Source organism: Misgurnus anguillicaudatus, chromosome 21 (assembly GCF_027580225.2).
Source record: "Misgurnus anguillicaudatus chromosome 21, ASM2758022v2, whole genome shotgun sequence".
Lineage (NCBI taxonomy): Eukaryota > Metazoa > Chordata > Actinopteri > Cypriniformes > Cobitidae > Misgurnus > Misgurnus anguillicaudatus.
In genome coordinates, this window is record NC_073357.2 from 60,380,837 (window position 1) to 60,399,483 (window position 18,647).

At 37.7% G+C, this 18,647-nt stretch overlaps 1 protein-coding gene across 3 annotated transcripts in view; it reads left to right on the top strand.

Annotated features, from left to right (window-relative positions):
- myom1b (myomesin 1b) overlaps positions 1–18,647 on the top strand; it is a 41,937-nt gene that overhangs the window by 11,976 nt on the left and 11,314 nt on the right. For all 3 annotated transcript variants that reach the window (XM_073859567.1, XM_073859566.1, XM_073859568.1), the window contains 13 exons: positions 91–249; positions 664–825; positions 3,950–4,091; positions 4,429–4,625; positions 4,718–4,771; positions 6,147–6,271; positions 7,394–7,576; positions 7,843–8,018; positions 8,181–8,294; positions 15,152–15,352; positions 17,523–17,653; positions 17,744–17,928; positions 18,009–18,123. In XM_073859567.1, the coding sequence (XP_073715668.1) occupies positions 91–249; positions 664–825; positions 3,950–4,091; positions 4,429–4,625; positions 4,718–4,771; positions 6,147–6,271; positions 7,394–7,576; positions 7,843–8,018; positions 8,181–8,294; positions 15,152–15,352; positions 17,523–17,653; positions 17,744–17,928; positions 18,009–18,123 (1,944 nt within the window). The remainder of the gene's footprint in view (positions 1–90; positions 250–663; positions 826–3,949; positions 4,092–4,428; positions 4,626–4,717; positions 4,772–6,146; positions 6,272–7,393; positions 7,577–7,842; positions 8,019–8,180; positions 8,295–15,151; positions 15,353–17,522; positions 17,654–17,743; positions 17,929–18,008; positions 18,124–18,647) is intronic.

Consider the following 18,647-nt stretch of genomic DNA (forward strand, 5'->3'; position numbering starts at 1 on the left):
CATGTTTTTACCATGTACCAATCTTGTAGCCAGAGGCGTGAATACATTTTCCTAACAGGAGGTTGAATGTAATGTGTTTGTGTGCTGTAGTCCCCTGCCTGGAGTATGGTGTGACCTTCGAGACGCACATCGTGGAGAAGTTTGGAGTGACGTTTGGCCGTGAGGGAGAGACGTTGAGTTTTGGTTGCTCTGTTATCATCTACCCTTCACTCCAGCGCTTCCAGCCAGAGATCGAGTGGTACAGAGACGGTGAGTTTGTGTGTGCTGTCTTACCTGTTCTGCATTAGTGAATCAGGTGAGGCAGAAATCACATGCGAGTAAATGATGTCATCAGTGAGGTCCAAATATATGCATACAGTTTTACAGAGCGTCTTCACAGTGTGTCTGACATTGACATGCCTAACACATATAAGTGATGTAATCCTGAAATCAGGGATGCATTGAGAATATCCGCTTACGAGTGCTCACTGGAGACACATTTGAGATGAATGTGCAGACTAATGTTAAAAGCATATGTTAACAGAGCTTCTTTTTAAATTCATGTCTATAAGATCTCTATGCGAAATGCATTTCACATGATTTAAACTGTTAAAAATGTGTGTCAAAAATGTCTTTCATTGCATTGTCTTTTACTGACACAAAATGAGTTTGTGTGTTTGTTAGATAAATTGCTGGTGCCTTCGAAATGGGTTCAGATGCACTGGAGTGGAGACAGAGCTACCCTAACACTTACACATCTCAACAAAGAGGATGAAGGCTTGTACACGCTCCGTGTTATCACCAAGTCTGGATTTGAGACACACTCTGCTTATGTGTTTGTCAGAGGTGAGAACCAACAAAACACAAATATCAAATATGGAAACAGTTCATGGTTATTGTACTACAGTCCGCTTATTAAGTCTTGACATAGGGAATACCATTTCCGCGTCCAAGCCTCCACTCGCTTAACTCATTCACCGGCAGCCTTTTTGAGAAAGGTGCCCCCCCGCATTTTTGTGATTTTAACAAAAGTTTCACAAAATTCCTTGCAGGAAAATTATCTTCTATAAATATTTAAACAAACAAATATATCAAATGAAAGAAAACACCATCTGCTTTCAAGCAAACAATAAACAAACAAAACGGGTAAAAAACGTTTCATTATATATTTATTTTTCGACTTAATTTAACCACTGAAATATGGATATTTGTCTTCAAAAATACAACATTTTAAGCAAAAAGCTTAAAAAAATGCGTTTTTGTAAAGGAATTTATGTTTGAGATCAGACTCAGAATGACTATCAAACATAAAGACAGTTAAAATAAATCATTAAATCTTTTTAACTTCCGTTTTTGATAAATTCGGTTTGGTGCCATCTAGTGGATAAAAGCGGTATTACACTTTCACTTTGAAATTCGTCCAGAAAGGCATATTTATCAGCTAAATATTAACTCATAATTGACAAGATAACTCGTCAATGGCGGGGAAAGAGTTAATATTACACACATATAGGGGCGGTTTCCCGGACAGGGATTAGACTAGTCCTAGACTTAAACACTTTTAAGAGCTCTCCAAACTGAAAACAACTTGCACTTACATATCTTAAAATACATCAGTGCCCTTTGTTTTACCTCAAAATGCACACAGGTAATGTTTTTAGGCATGTTTGTTAAAACTAGTTATATTTCCTAATTAAACTAAGGCCTAGTCCTGGTTAAGATAATCCTGGTCCGGGAAACGGCTCCATAAAGGTCCACTGTGCAGATTTTTTGTGGTGAGATTGTGAATTGCAACCAAGAGCTCAGTCCACAGCTAACCCATCCATTTCAAAACGCATAGAGAAGCTACGGTACCAACAACAGGACAAACACGTCATGACAAAACGCTCTCTATAGCAGCAGTTTAGGGCTACTTTAGAAATATGGTGGCACGAAATGGGGACTTCTGTTAGTCCACTGTACCACTGATAATATAGTGATGTGTGTTATATTGCATTTCTGTCAAGAGATCCTTCTAAAAGTTACACAATACACCTTTAAGCTGTATTTTTATAAACTTGCGATGTACACTACGTTTCCAAGCTCATTGGGTGCCAGATAGCAATACTATAACAGTTCATAAAAGATAAATTACTTTCTGGTCTTCTGGGATTTCGGTGTGGAGATAAAGGTTAGGATCGTGATTTTTTGGTAGTTCGGTAGCACACCGTGACTGTATATTGTATTAATTTGTTGTTTGCTTAATTAAAGCCACAATATGTAAGATTTCTGTAATAAAATGTCCAAAACCCACTTGCACAGTGTGATATATTTCATGCAGTTGTGTACTTACATTATCCCCAAAATTCCCAAGCATGTGTAAATCCAGAAAATTCCTGTTTTAAATAATAACTCATCCCTTGTCTCTATTGTCTATCAATGACATAATATCTGTGCAACAGACGTTGACAAATGCAGAAGTGGAGGTTATACAGCATTTAGCACACAGCTGTCATGCCGTTCAGTTGTCATGGATCATGATTATCCATTGGCAAATACAAAAAACATAATTCATTACCTCATCCGTGAACATTCTTTGTGAATTCCATACCTCTCGGAATGGTGAAAAATTCACTCCCATTGTTCCACACATCTTCATAGTAAGCTTCGCTTTAGTTGTTGTGATGGGAATCAGAATTACTTTCAGTGATGGACCCAAACCCATTCGTATGAGAAGTTTGTAAAACATTTTATAGCATGCAGCAGTGTGTGTAAAATTAAACCATTGACATATGACACACACACACAGACGCACAATGGAAAAACTCATGATAGGATTTGCTTTGTTATTTGAAACATTAGTGGTGCTGTCGTAATCTCAGTTCTCAGTTCTAAAACTTTTAAGTGTTGTTTATTTAAATCTTTCACACATGAACAACTCCTTATTTTTGACTCAAACACCACCATCTTTGAGCTCTTTTGTGTAATGCTGCATACACACCAAACGGGAAGCATTGCGTTCCTCGCTCTAGATTACTTGCGGGATTTAACTTTGTGTCATGCAATTTTTTAGCTTGAGTTAAATATTTTCAACTTGGGCGAAGATGCGTTTGAAGTGAATAATGTGTTTCGAGGCAATTGTGCTGCCTGAATCGCGTCTTGCGCATCGCCCCAAGCAAGTTCGGATCTATTGGCGTCCTTGGATTGACTTTGTATGTAATCTACTCGTTTAAATCGTTGAATTCACGTTTGGTGTGTACGCCCCATTAGCCTTCCAGAGACTTCCACTAAAGCTAATGGTAGTCATATTGCAAGTGACACAAGTGTGCGCAAATAGGTTCGTTTGAATGTAGCCGCGCAGCAAGTGGGCTACATGCAAGAGTGCCACCTAGTGGATAATAGCAGCAATATGGATTGCCGTCATTGGCAGGGAAGCGATTTCACTTAATTTACGAGATGTCATAAATGGGGTGGGAAAAGTTATATTGTCATATTTGTCAAATATATTTTCAAAGTCATATTTTGTCCCACGACATCGAATCGGCCGGCTATTGAAACGAAAATCTGGCACATAAAAAGGAAAAACACCACATCACTTACTTCCGCCTTCGAAAATAAGGTGGATTTATGTGAACAGTCTTACAGTGGTACATATTACTAATCCTGCTTATTTAGAGTGCTGCTAACTGTCTTACAAGCTTGTAGTATGCTACTCTTGGCTTGTAGTATGTTAGCCGTGAATGTCACCGACCAGCTCGCGTTTCGTTCTAAATTTATTCCCAATGCTGTCTGTGTGTTAATGGTCAAGTTACTGTAATAACTAGAGGTGTTTAAACGAATTAACTAATTTTTATACACTTTTTAAACTCACATTATCTTCAGAAAAACATTCATGCCCTCCCAATATCATGCTGTGGCTGTAAAATATGTAAATTGATCACAGATTTGTAAATCATTACCTCACGTTTTATTTGATGTGTCTGTGTGTTAGATGCTGATGCTGAGTCTGCAGGTGCACCTGGAGCTCCTTTAGATGTTTACTGTCAGGATGCAAATAAAGATTACGTCATCGTTACCTGGAAACAGCCAGCGGTGGACGGCGGGAGTGCCATCTTGGGCTACTTTGTTGATAGGTAGAAACAGAAACATCCTATTCAGACCTTTAATTTGAAGAGGTAGACTGTCAAAAAACCTGTAGTGTAATTGCAGATGCACGTTTAGTCCGAGGAAACAAACATACTTACAAAATGCATATGCTGTAATGCAGTGTACTCTAAGTCGCTTTGGATAAAAGCCTCTGCCAAATGCATAAATGTGAATGTAAATGAACTCTAAATGGTTGTCTTCTATGCAGTAGATCATAAAAAGCAATTAATGTTTTAAAGTTTTGGTTCTTGACTGCTTTCTCATTACTGTTTGCTAAACAAGATTGCATTTATTGGTTTATAAAGCATAATGTCTGTTCTTCAGATGTGAGGTTGGCACTACACACTGGATTCAATGTAATGACACTCCGGTGAAGTTTGCCCGTTTCCCCGTCACGGGTCTTGTGGAAGGGCGCAGTTATACGTTCCGGGTACGTGCGGTGAATAAAGCCGGTATGAGTTACCCGTCCCGTGTGTCTGAACCGGTGGCAGCCATGGACCCTGCAGACCGTGCACGGAGAGGTTTGAATGACATTTAAGAAAACACTAATATATTTTTAGCTTTTTAGTCCTTTTGGTTTTCCAGTCGTGCCTTCTCCTCTCTTGTCATCCAGGTACATCTGCTCCCTGGACTGGACAGATAATCGTAACTGAAGAGGAGCCTGTAGGTGAGAAACTTAAACTAATGTTTTTTTAAGATTCACAGTCATGGAAAACTGAATGCCATAAATATGTCCCTTTTTCCACTTTCATAAAAAAATCTGATAATTTACTCACCCCTATGTCATCCAAGATGTTATGTCTTTCTTTGTTCAGTCAAAGTTTTTTGAGGAAAACATTTCAGGGTTTTTCTCCATATGGATTTCAGTTTACAGTTTCAATGCAGCTTCAAAGGATCTAAACGATCCCAACCGAGACATAAGGATCTTATCTAGCGAAACCAACCCCATTTTGGCAAAAAAAGTACTTTTAAACCACAACATCTCATCTTGCACTAGCTGTGCGATGCGCAAGCGCCATTACGTAATAATTACGTATTACGAAATTACGTCGAAAGGTCACACGTGACGTATGCGAAACTACCGCTCCAGTGTTTAAAATTGTGGAGAAAGAGGATCGTTCAGACGTTGTTGTATGTGAATGATACTAAATAAAGTCTTTTTGAAAGTTTATTGTTTAAAATGGTCCACAAGTGTGCGTTTCACATATGTGACGCGTGACCTAAAGTCCACCAGATGGCAAAAAAATGTTGGATAACACGGGGTTGAGTAAACTATCAGAATTTTTTATGAAAGTGGAGTAAATGATTCTTCATGCACAGTGATGTCATAGAAGAACCATTTTTGGTTCCTCAAAGAACTGCTCAGTCAAAGATTTATTGACAAACCATTTCTTTTATACCTTTTTTATAACATAAAGTATTTTTTTTCACTACAACTCCGTTTTATTCTTCTTTTCAACTTATCAATTTTTTTTTTATTGTTATTTTAAATTCTCATGTATCTTTGTAAAGCAATTTGAATTACCTATAAGTATGTAATATGCTATACAAATAAACTTGCCTTACCTACAAGGAACTTCTTTTTCAAGCAGAAAGGTTTTTAATATGTTTCTGTATTATCATTCAAACCAAAAAATGGTTCTTTTTTGGCATCGTAAATCATTTTAATTTTATAAGAGTGTGTTGGGTCAAATATGGACATTACATCTTACATCTTTTACCCAACTATGGTTTACCCAACCTACAGTAGCATTTTTAAGATTGTAAGCTGAATCCATCTTTGAACTTCATCCTAATCTCATGATGACTTTGCTTTTTGGGAGACATTTGCTTATGGTTGTATAACTAGATTAATTCTAAGCATTGGTACCTGACATACAAATCACTCGGTTTATTTGAAATAATCCTTATCTTGTATTCATGAACGATTGTTAAAACAGGATTAGTGTTTATCACTGTGAACATTCCTTCTTCAGTCAACGACACAACACAGATCAGTGAAGCACCAATAACATTCGCTGTTTTATCTTGAATGACTGTAGAGGGAGTCGTTCCCGGTCGACCTCGTGAACTCAGTGTCATTGAAGCCACTAAAAACTATGTGGTGCTGAGCTGGAAACCTCCGGGCGAGAAGGGTCATGAAGGAGTCATGTATTACGTGGAGAAGGTCAGATCTTCAGATGTATTTTACTAAATATCTTAACCGCCCTCTTTTTAAAATAGTAAATGAAGAGCTCAGATGCAAAAGCCACATGCCACCTCTATAAACAATGAGATTATATTGAACGAATGCACTCGGCATGTGTTATACGTTCATCAAATACTTTCGGTTTAAATCCGCATAATCCCGGCCTTTTGTCATTCAGAAATACCGCTTTGTTGGCAGAATTCATTAAACGCCACAAAGATTTTTCAGCAAAGTCCCCAAAGTGCACAGAAGAACTGCATGAACATTTTACACGGTTTACCAAATATATATGGATATTTACCGAATTTTTGAGTGTTGTACCTTTATTCAGAAAGGACATGTGCGTTTATTATATGCACAATAAGCGGTAACTATCAAAATCTGCTTATTATAGAAACCTGTTTTCATGCATCTACATGCAAATCAATAAACCAGCTATGCAGAAAACTGTGTTTACATGGGATTTGGAGATTTGTCAGGTTTCTCGCAGGCAGCGGAAGTAAACACAAAATAAAAGTCTGCGCTTGACTCAAGCAGTTAGCAGGGAAATGCGAAAATAGAAGTTCATGTTACGTTTACAGGATCATGAGAAGAGATGCAACAGTATAGCTTAAGACGGGTTTCCCTGCATTTTTTTTTTTTTTTGAACGACTATATGTACTATAGGCGGTGACATCAAACCTGACAAATCTCCAAATCTCAGTTTTCTGCATAGTCGGTTTGTTGATTTGCATGTAAATGCATGAAAACAGTTGTCTATAATAAGCAGATTTTTGATAGTTATCTGCTTAATTTGTTTATATAAACGCACGTGAAGAGTTTTTTAGAAGTGGAGATTTTTGCCAAAAAAAGCTTGCATGCACTTAGAGGGTTTTGCAGCGAAAGAGAGTCAACTTTGTAAAATACCATTGAAATAAAATAATTTCAATAACATTCATTGCCATTAAAGTGAAATTACTGAACCTAAACATAAGAGCCTAATATAGAAATGCTCATTTACAAGAAAACACATCAAATGCACTTAGAGGATTTTGCATCTAAACTCTTTATATTTGCCTTTTTGAGTGAATACGCTGAAATCTGTCTGGTGTTTGTGTTTAGTGCGTCTCTGGTACAGACAGCTGGCAGCGAGTAAACACTGAAATCCCTGTGAAATCTCCACGCTTTGCTCTTTTTGATCTGGCGGAGGGCAAATCGTACCGCTTCCGTGTTCGCTGCTGTAACTCGGCCGGTGTCGGAGAACCATCAGAACCGACTGAAGCCACCACGGTTGGAGACAAACTCGATATGATCACAGTTATATACATACTTAAAAAGCTATACTACTTACCTCCTTAAGTCGTTCTAGTATGGGTGCCAATACCCTTTCTTTCAACCGCAACAGCTTCTGTGTAAAGACTTTAGCTAAAGAATATTCATGAAAAACATATTCATGTTTTAATTGTTAACATGTCCCATGCATGTATAACACACACCAAAATGTGTAATTCATGAACAGAATTTGATTCAATTTAATTTTGTGTAATAGGCTTTATGTGTGTCAATCAACAGATATCCCATCAGCCCCTGGTCGTGTAGTGCCGACCCGCAATACAGACACATCTGTGGTGGTTTCATGGGAGGCGTCGCGTGATGCTAAAGAGCTGGTGGGCTACTACATCGACACCAGCATCGTGGGGAGCAACACCTGGGAACCGTGCAACAACAAACCTATAAAAGGAACCAGGTACCAACAAATCTAATGACAAACATAAACACAGAAACAAACATATTGTCTGTATGCTGTGTGATGGGTTACTTATTTCAGTTTTAATAGTGATGCTTGTCTTAGCAAACATCACAAATATATGTTAAACTTGATATAATATCTCCAAACGTGTTGATGCAGGTTTATCTGTCATGGCCTGACCACGGGTGAGAAATATGTCTTTCGCGTGCGAGCGGTCAATGCTGCGGGAATCAGTGATTTCTCTCAAGAATCTGAAGCTATTGAAGTTAAAGCTGCTATCGGTGAGTTTATCAACTTTACGAACAAAGCACATAATTTACCAACTTTCACTTTTCATGCATTCCTCACGTCCTCAAAGGCACTACGGTGCCAGAGCCACACCCTCCATCCCTGAAGCCACACCCACCATACTCCGAAGCCCCGCGTCTGCATTTTTCCACACCCTCCAAACCCTGAAGCCACACCCACCATACTCTGAAGCCCCGCCTCTGCATTTTTCCACACCCACCAAACCCTGAAGCCACACCCATCATACTCCGAAGCCCGGCCTTTGAATTTGTTGTCGGACTTGTAGACCTCCTGTAGTTTGGGTCAGAACTGATCCCATGTAGTGGTGACTACAAACCAACCCACCCACCTCTCACCCCCTCCGTCTTCGTTAACATGCATGTCCATTTGTCTTTACCCATAATGCCTTTCTACTGATGTCCCTTAACATTTATAAGATGTTAGGCTTGTTCGATTTGAAAGCAAACTCAAACTTTCGAACTCAAACTCGTATGATTTTGCGAATCGCTCTTGCGGTACTTTGACATCATCTGGCTGTCGATTCTTTCGGCGCCGCATGAAGTCAAACAAGCCTTGTGTTGAAGAGCATGCTCACTTATTCTTTATGAAACACACTTGGCAACCTGACCCATGCATTCAGATATAAAGAAGTTGTTTTAGTCTTTTAATTTTTAGTTATAAAAAAATATATGTCACTAAAGCTAGTTGGGAAGAGAAAAATAATGTTGAATTTATCCAACATTTATCTTTTATCCAAAGTGACACTAATGATGGAAACTTTAGCATTTTGGCCACAGTACAGTAAAAATAGTAAGAATCCACAGCATGATAAACAACACATGATAAGGCAAGGCAATTTATTTATAAAGCACAAATTAAATGACGGGTAGTTGACCAATTTGCTGTACAATTTGTTTACATATACAAAAAGCAAACCTTGAGAAGTACAATTCATACTTCAAACTTCATATTACAAAACAGCTACTAGTACAGAGGCCTCCTTTTTTAATAATGCGTGATACACCTTTCTTTCAGATGTGAAATCTATAAATCGCAAATGATCTTGAACTTGTACGCAGCTGAACAGTTTCAGATCTCCGCCTTTAAACAATTCAGTTCAATTTTATTTTATTTTATTTATATAGTGCTTTTCACAATTGGTAATTATTTCAAAGCAGCTTTACATTAATAGAAGCAGGGGAAAACATAGAAATATTGACAGACAATATAAGTAGCAAAATACAGCAGCTATGAAAAAACTTTACAAGCGAGCGTATTAATAATGTAACTTATAGAAGAGTGTGCTAAGTTAAGCCAATGTCGCCTGACTCCCAAGGTTGAAAAACCCCCCAGGAGAAAAAACTCCTGACTTTTTTAGCCAGGAGGGAAAAAAGTCCTAGGAGGAAAAAAACCCTTGGGAGATATATATTATATATCAACTGTATATATATGTATATATGTAAACAGATTAGGAGATTAAACGGTTCCGTCGTGGTCGATGGTCAGGCATCGGCTGGGCATCACGTTGAAGGATGGCCAGTAGATCAGTGGTGTGTTAACCTCCACGGCAGCCGGAATTGGGTCTGTTTGTCTCAATGTCCTTGGGTTCGAGGACGAGACAGGGAGAGAGAAACAAAATCCTATTAGCGTAGAGGCCGTTCGCATGTAAAGCAAGTGTCACACAGTGTTGTGTTTTAATATATGCTCGATTCCAGACAGGCTAGCTATTGCGGCATTAGTATATTACCCAGACGAGTTATGTGAATGCTTTGTTCCGTACAAGCTATATTGCGAGATAAGTAGACAAATTATGTGAATGTTTGTTAAAGAGAAAAGTCTTAAGTTTAGACTTAAAGTGATCGACGATGCCCAATTTATTTTATTGACACATAAAAGAGCGCCTGTCAATGCTTAAATTACTTTCGAGCAATAATAATGGTTTATATTTCCAAAAACCTGCAGCAATCGGAAAACAAAAGCAGACTGATCTCACGCAAAGTCGTGTTATAGTCACGAAGAATTTTGTTAACTTACTTGTGTCCATAGCATGAAATTCAGCTTTTTTTTTAGCCTTGAGCGTAAATGTTTTTTTCGTGTCACTCGCACAAATTTCTACGGGTGGTGTTTTGTGTCCGTGGCGTGTCTTTCTTTCTCGTGTCACTTTATGTGTTGTTTTCTCATTGTTTTTTTTCCTATTTTCTTACTATTGTCTCTTGGGGTTGGGATTAGAATCACTTTCTGTTAAATTTTTAGACATCCAAACCCCAACTCTAACCCCAACTCCAGGCGAGAATAGTTTTAAAAGTGGAAGAAAAACATGTAGAAACCAATACATAAAAATGCATCCAAATCTAATCTCAACCCCAAGCGACAATGACTTAAAAACAGAAAAAAAACATTGAGAAAACAATACATGAAATGACACGAAAAAGGAAGTCGTGCCACGGACATGAAAAACATTTGTAGAAATTCGTGACACAAAAAGACATTGACACGAATAATTAATCAAATTAATCAGATTTGCCGTGAGATCATGTTGTGTATGTCTGCTCAGACCCTGACGTGGTGCTAAGCACTTTCCAAGTCAAAGACGTTTTTATAAATGTGAACGTTGCCGTGGATTTTTGCGTATTCACACTCTACGATCACATCTGTGCTTATGCACACTTTATAAAAGAGGCCCCAGAAGTTTATTGTGTCCATCAAATAAACCATCTTGGGGAAAAGTGTGTGTTGTTCATAAAGGATAAGCACAAGAAACACAACAACTGTCAAAAGCATAAACTAACTCAATTACCTGTCATTACTAATTTCACCTGAATGCTTCTTTTTCTTATTTTCTTATAATCAGTGTTGGGGAAAGTTACTTTTAAAAGTAATGCATTACAAGGTACTCCCCAAAATGTAACTTAATGCGTTACTTAGTTACTTTTCGGGGAAAGTAAACATTTTTATGTTAATGTGTTCAGTTTAATGCAGTACATTGTTTTTTTTTATCTAATTTATTCAACTGAAAAGTAACTCGGATTACTTTAAAAATAGTAACTCAGATATTAATGTGTACATTTATAAAGTAATGTGTTACTTCAGAAAAGTAATATTATTACGTAATGCACGTTACTTGTAATGTGTTACCCCCAACACTGCTTAAAATAAATTAAATATTGAGTAATAGTGGCAAATATGCTGCTTGTATTTGCATGCATACATGTTTTTTGCTCTAAAAATATGTAATTATTAGACAATGTAGATTTTAATGTAGAGTGACTGACAAATGTGTTTTTATTGATGTTGCATTTCTTGATTTCTTTCTCTGGCTGTTCTCTTTGCTAACTCCTGTAGGGGGCGGTATTCCTCACGGTGTGTTTCTGGATTCAGTGGGTATTTGGGGTTACACTAACTCAGCACAGCTCATGTACAGTGAGCGGGCATGTAACTGCTGACGCACATATAACACGCTTAGCTAATGTTATTGAGAGGGTCGAGGAAGGGGGTCAGAACGGGGATCATCAAGCCCTAAATGAAGGCAAACAGTGCAAGGGGGAGAACTTAGGGTCACCTGAACAGGTAGTTAACTGTAGCATTGAATTTTACACACACGACTGTATTCAATCAGAGCCAGATACAGGAACGTCTGATGATCGTAAGTGCGCAGTAAAATCTTCTGTGGAACCAGAGAAAGCAGGAGAACCCAGGAGGAGAGGACGAAGAGGCTCAGGTGAGAAGATGAAGGTTATGTACGGATCCAGTTTTTTGATCATCATCATCACCATCATCAGGAGTTGACCTCACCTTTCTTCTACCTTCTAGCTTTTTTAATTCATTTCTTTGCATTTTTAATCTTAAAACTATGCAATTGGTCAAATTCACTCCTTCATGATTATTTTGCTCATTGAGTCAGCTTGTCAAATGAATGCAAGACCTCACTCATTAATTTAGCATATTGCCATATTTTTTCATATTTTTATTTTGAATGCTAAATCATAGTTCAGTTTTCAACAATCTATTGGTCAGGCAATCCTGCTGGGAAATTCAGTTATTGTCAGTAGACGTCCATCTTAAACAAGCAGCAAACCAAACACAACAGTCCACTTTAATCTGGTGCAACGTGAATGTTAGCAGGAGGTTATCTTCTCAGAGAACTGGGTTCACAATGTATCATGTTATCACCATGATTTAAACTAGAAATGAATATGAGCACTTTAACAGACATACAGAAATGTTGGCCTTTAAAAACTCTCTTAAATGTATCTAGCCTTACATACATCGTATGTATTGTACATTATTGCTAACATGAATTTTGCGCAACATGATCTCACAAAAAGTCATGTTATAATCACGCAAAATTTGATTCATTTATTCGTGTCCATGGCACGTAATTCAGCCCTTTTCATGTTTTTTGTGACTATGCATGAATTTCTATAAATAGTTTCCTGTGTCCGTAGCCTGACTTTCTTTTTTTCCCTTTTTTAAATCATTGTCGCTTGGGGTTGGAGTTAGATTCAGGGTTTGGGTTAGGATGTACTTTTATGTATTGGTTTCTACATGTTTTTCTTCCGCTTTTAAAACTATTCTCACCTGGAGTTGGGGTTAAAATGGGTTAGGATGTCTAAAAATTTAACAGAAAGTGATTCTAACCCAAACCCCGAGCGACAATGGTAAGAAAATAGGAAAAAACTATGAGAAAACAATAGATAAAATGACACGAAAAAGAAAGTTGTGCAACGGACATGAAAAACTATTTATACACAGTAAAAATTTGCAGCATGAAGTTAAAACAACTTGGTTTTGCAAGTCAGTTCAACCTACTATTTTTAGTTTTGACCTGTGATAAGATGACATAACTTATAAAAACAAATTTAGATGGTTTAACTTATATTTTTACGTTACTTTTACTTAACAAATGATGTTGATTTGACAAAAATGCTGGATTTTTTTTTACAGTGTAGAGGTTTGTGTGAGTGTCACGAAAAAGACATTTGTGCTCAAGGCACGGGGGGGGCTGAATTTCGTGCCATGAACATGAATGGGTTGATCAAATTTTGCGTGACTAAATCAAGACATTTCATGAAATCAGTCTGCTTTTGTTTGTTTTTACAAACTGAGGGATGAATTATTAAACCCAAAACATTCTCTGTTGGGTAAGTTTTCATAACAACACTGTCCTCACAAATACATCAAAGGCATAGACGGAGCATGCGGAGGGATTGGGGGCCTGACCCCCCAATGGATAAAAGGATTTTTATAAATTATAAAAATAAATTATATTCCACAACAAATATACATATTAATTTAAATTCTTATTCTAATTTTAATTCTTACCACAATATTAGATAGTCAACAAATAATTTAATTTTCTAGTTTGCAGTAAAAATTATAGCACTTGTTTCAGTATAAATACTGTAATAGACCAGTCTACCCCCCAACATCAAGCTACGCCTATGATCAAAGGATGATTTTTTTGCCACCAGCCACAACTGGCAATATGCTTGACACTTTCCCTATCACACAATCTCTTTCCTGGTCATAGCAATGTTTATTATTATTGCTTTATATAAGCACACATTCATGGCATATGAGTAATGTATGTCTAACCATTGTGACGTGTTGTTTTTTTCATGTCATTATAATGAAAGATGATTAGATTTGTGTGTTTGTCAGGAGTCAGTATTTCTACACTTCTGTGATTGATTGGAACTATTTGCTCTGATCATCATGGGATTCAGTCTGTTTATTACCAATTTTATTTTGTATGCCAGTAATTGTTAACCAGTAGAGGGCCTCAGTAAACCTCCATGTAATCCGTATACTAAAAAGACCAGCTAAAACCTAAGCTGGTTGGCTGGTTTAAGATGGTCTACCAGCCTGGTTTTAAGCTGATGTAGCAGACCCATTTTAGAGCAGTTTTGGCCATATCCCTACTGGTCTTACCTGGTCAGACTGGAAGACCAGCTGACTTACCAGCTTAACCAGCTTTGCTAGGCTGGGAGGACCAGCTCAAACCAGCTACAACCAGCCAACCAACTTAGCCAAGCTTCCAGTCAGGTCAAGGTGGTTTAAACTGGTGGTCTTCCAGCTAGGATCAGATAAAAAGTGTCCAAAACCCTTCTAGAACCAGCCTGCTACACCAGCTTAGGCTGGTTTTAGCTGGTCTTTTCAGTACGGATATGTTACAATACAGTTAAAACTGTTCAATTGTTCAAAAATTATAATAAGAGAAAAGATCAAATTGTATTAATATTATTATTATATTACAGATATCATTTAATATGTTACTTCTAAAAGTATATACGCCAAGTGTATGTAAAATGTCCTACTCAGTTTTTAGATATTCATGCACTCACTGAATTCTCAGGCCGACTTTTTAAAGTTCCCTCAATCGTAAGTGGATTTATATTATTCGTATCGGCAAGTTTCTTCCACAGCGTCAAGAAAAGGTTACTTAGTTGGAAGTGAATGTTTACTTAACACATCTTTAGATTATCAAACCCTAAGGGGGCGTATACACCAATGCGTTTACACCGCATCAATGTCACTTCTCACTCGGCCGTCCTATCACAGTGGAGGAGGGGCGGGACAAATATCAAAACAACCAACCGGTGCATCATTCAACGACTGATAAACAAAGCAGAAGTATCATTGTAACCAAAGCACACAGCTGAAAAAATGCTACCACGCGCCCACAGTTGGTGCCCACCTGGCGATTTCAGTTGTGTTAAAAGTCTTTGGTGTACATGCCCCCTTAACTTCTGTTAATAAGTAAACAAGCATCAGAAGTGTTTGAATATTGTCATTGGTGGTGTTACTGTGTTATATGTTCTTCACCGTTAACTGTTGTGTTGTGCTATCGCATCCCCTGCTCCTCCCTATGGCATCAATGTATTGGAAAGCGTGCGCGACTCAATGGTGTTGGCATGGAAACAGCCCACTTTCATTGGTGGAGCTGACATCACCGGATACTTCATAGATTATCGTGAGGTCATCGGTGGAGTGCCGGGAAAATGGCATGAGGCAAACATCAAGTCTGTCAGTGAGCGAGCATATAGAGTAAGTCCTGGTCTCATTTCAGCCTTTCCTTTTCATTACATGAACTATCTTGGAAAAGTTACTTGGCCTTCATTTTCTTTTGCTGCTTTTCAAAGCCTTTTATGGATTTAAACATTGTAGCCAAACGTTTTGCCCCTCAGAAAGTGTTATAAAAAAGTGTACTTACCAAAGAGACAGCAGCCTGAGATACAGCATATCATTTGTGACCCTCACTTTAAGCACAGACAAGTTGATTCATCCCTTAAAATGTCAAGTAATTTTAAGTTAAATCTACTTAAGATCGCTGAATTTAAATGTTTCGTTCACTGAATGTAAAATGTCTCGTTCCAGCAATCCGCGTGAAACGGCTGGATTTAAATTCGTCAATCAAGAATTTATTGGATCATTTGAAGTTGGGTCATGTTGCTATTTGCTAATCGCGGTGATCTTTTCCAGGACCCCGCCCACCTGCCAGACCGTATGACAGGAAGTAAAGAAAGATCGTTTAAAGGAGGGGAGGAGTTTTTAATTTTTGAATAAAGATTATAAGGACACATTCATTTAAAAAAAATAATGAAGCTCACAGATAAGACATTTGTATCAAAGTTTTTAATTTAATTTCAATTAAATTGTATTTATTTAGTGCTTTACAGTAATATATTAAAACACCGAAAAATCATAAAACATAAGCAGCAGAATACAGCGGTTGAGATTAACCATACAAGCCACCGTAGTAAAAATGTAACCTATGTAAAAGGGTGCTAAGTTAAGCCAATGTCAGCAGACTCCCCAGGTCTTGAAAAACTCCTAGGAGAAAAACCCTGTGTGCGAAAAGTCCTAGGAGGGGAAAAACCCTTGGGAAAGAGCCAGACACAGCTGATACTATAGAGGATATATTATATAATAGGTAGGATATTTAACAATTGTATGGGGATTAAAACATAATAAATATGTATATATATACACGGATAAGTTAGATGGGGGGAGCTGGTGGTCGTTGGTCTGACATCAGCTGGGCATCACATTGAAGGAAGGCCAGTAGATCAGTGGCGTGATGACCTCCATGGCAGCCGGAACTGGGTCTGTTAGTCGTCAATTTCATTGCGACATTTAGTGTACTTATTTATTGGGGTTAAAACAAAATGAGGGTTAAAAGTGCTGGACCACAAAATCAGTCATAAGTCGCATGAGTATGTTTGTATTAATAGCCAACAGTACATTGTATGGGTCAAAATTTTATGCAAAAAAATCATCAAGATGTTAAGTAAAGATCATGTTCCATGAAGATATTATATTATTTTATGATGTATACATCTCAATAAAAAAAAATGACCCTTAAGACTGGTTTTGTGGTCTAGGGTCACATGTGTTAATAAGAAATATCATATCTAGTCAATGTTTGATTTAGTCAAATTAATGAAAATATTTTTTGTGTAAGATAAAAATAAATTACCAGTGGCGCCGGTGACTTCTTTTCTGAGGGGCGCAAATTCAAACGATGTGTTTGTTGCATCATGTGAACCTATGTGCATCATGCGTCATGTCAAAATAAGTGCCTGCTGCTTATGATAAAAGAGACGCCCACGTTCACAAAATACTCGCAAGACACTTACTTATCACTAAACTCTGATTACACATGAGATTAAGCGAGTATTTGGTAAACGTGAGCGTTTCTTTTAAATTCCTTCGAAGCATCTGCAGCAGGCTCGTATTTTGACATGACGCGTGATGCACATAAGTTAACATGACGCACCAAACACACATTTTGAAATGATGAACCACACAAATGATGGCTACATACATGTTGTTTCGAGCTTCGCATCGTGCACTCTCGCACTGGTCAACACTGTAAATGAACTTTAGCAAGATGTCAATTATTCATATTTCAAAAGTGTTTAACTTTCTACCACAGAATATTAGCGATTAAAATTCAACATTTGCATTTAGTTCATTACTTTCTGTAGCTCAACTAGCAAAGCAGCGCAAAAGGTCATGGGTTTCAACCCAGGAAACACATAGATATAAAATGTACAGTTTAAAGTCACTTTAAACAAGTGTGTGCATAAATGTAAATGTTATGGATATTGTTGTAAATACACCAGTGAGAGTTTGCATTTCTAAAGTCCTCCAATTAGATCTACATACATGAACCTGTTTAAGACCTCTAACAGATTTATTAATCTTGTCTAGAGTTTCAGAGTTAAAGGAGAACATGCTGTACCAGTTCCAGGTACGTGCTGCCAATATGGCTGGTGTTGGTATTCCATCTGTACCCAGTGACACATTTAAATGTGAGGAGTGGACCATCGCTGTACCTGGTAAACAACGCCATTCAAACACATTTACACGTCCACAGGCTAAATAAGCCCATTTTTCAAGAAATACATTTATCTGCACTTTTTCTTCAGGACCACCCCACGATCTCCAAATACAGGAGGTCCGTAAGAACTCTCTGGTGTTGCTATGGAAACCACCTGTCTATCAGGGCCGTGATGCTGTCAATGGATACTACATTGATATTAAGGAGGCCGATGCGGACTTTGAGAAGTGGAGGGGTGTGAATGAGAAAGCCACTGATCAGAAATACATGAAGGTTTGTGTGTGTGCAGGAGGTGATGAGGTTATGAAGGGTTTTTGACATTGATACTCAGTGATGTCTCTTTACGCTTCTAGATTGAGGATCTAAAGGAGGGCGAGTCGTATGTTTTCCGTGTGCGAGCTCAAAACAAGGCTGGTGTTGGAAAACCCTCAGAGGCCACAGAACCGGTTAATGCAGTGACCAAACCAGGTATTAATCCCATCTGCAATGACCAGTGTTATTTATTCCAAGATAAAGTTATCTCAGAAATATCTATTTTAGCTAGTGAGTTTCATCACAGCGATGCATGAAGTTTAGATCAAACATACGTCTTATTATAAAAGTAACATTTTCTGCTGTCTTGTGTTGACTTGACAGGAACAAAAACTTAAAAAAAAATTCAAGAGCTTGGATGCAAAACCCTCTAAGTGCGTCTTACATGTTTTCTTGTAAATTAACGTTTTTATAAGTTTCTTATGTTTAGGTTCAGTAATTTCACTATAATTCCAATAAATAATTATTAGTCAATAATTTAAATGCCTTTACTTCTACAGTGTCCTTTCTGAATAAAGGTAAAAGGCTCAAAAATTCAGTCAATCTACTAGTATATTCGGTAAACCTCCTGTGCACTTAGAGGACTTTGCTGAAAAATCATTGTGCGTTTTATGGATTCTGCCAACAAAGTGGTATTTCTGAATGGCCTGTGGCCGGGATTAAGAGGATTTGAAGCGAAA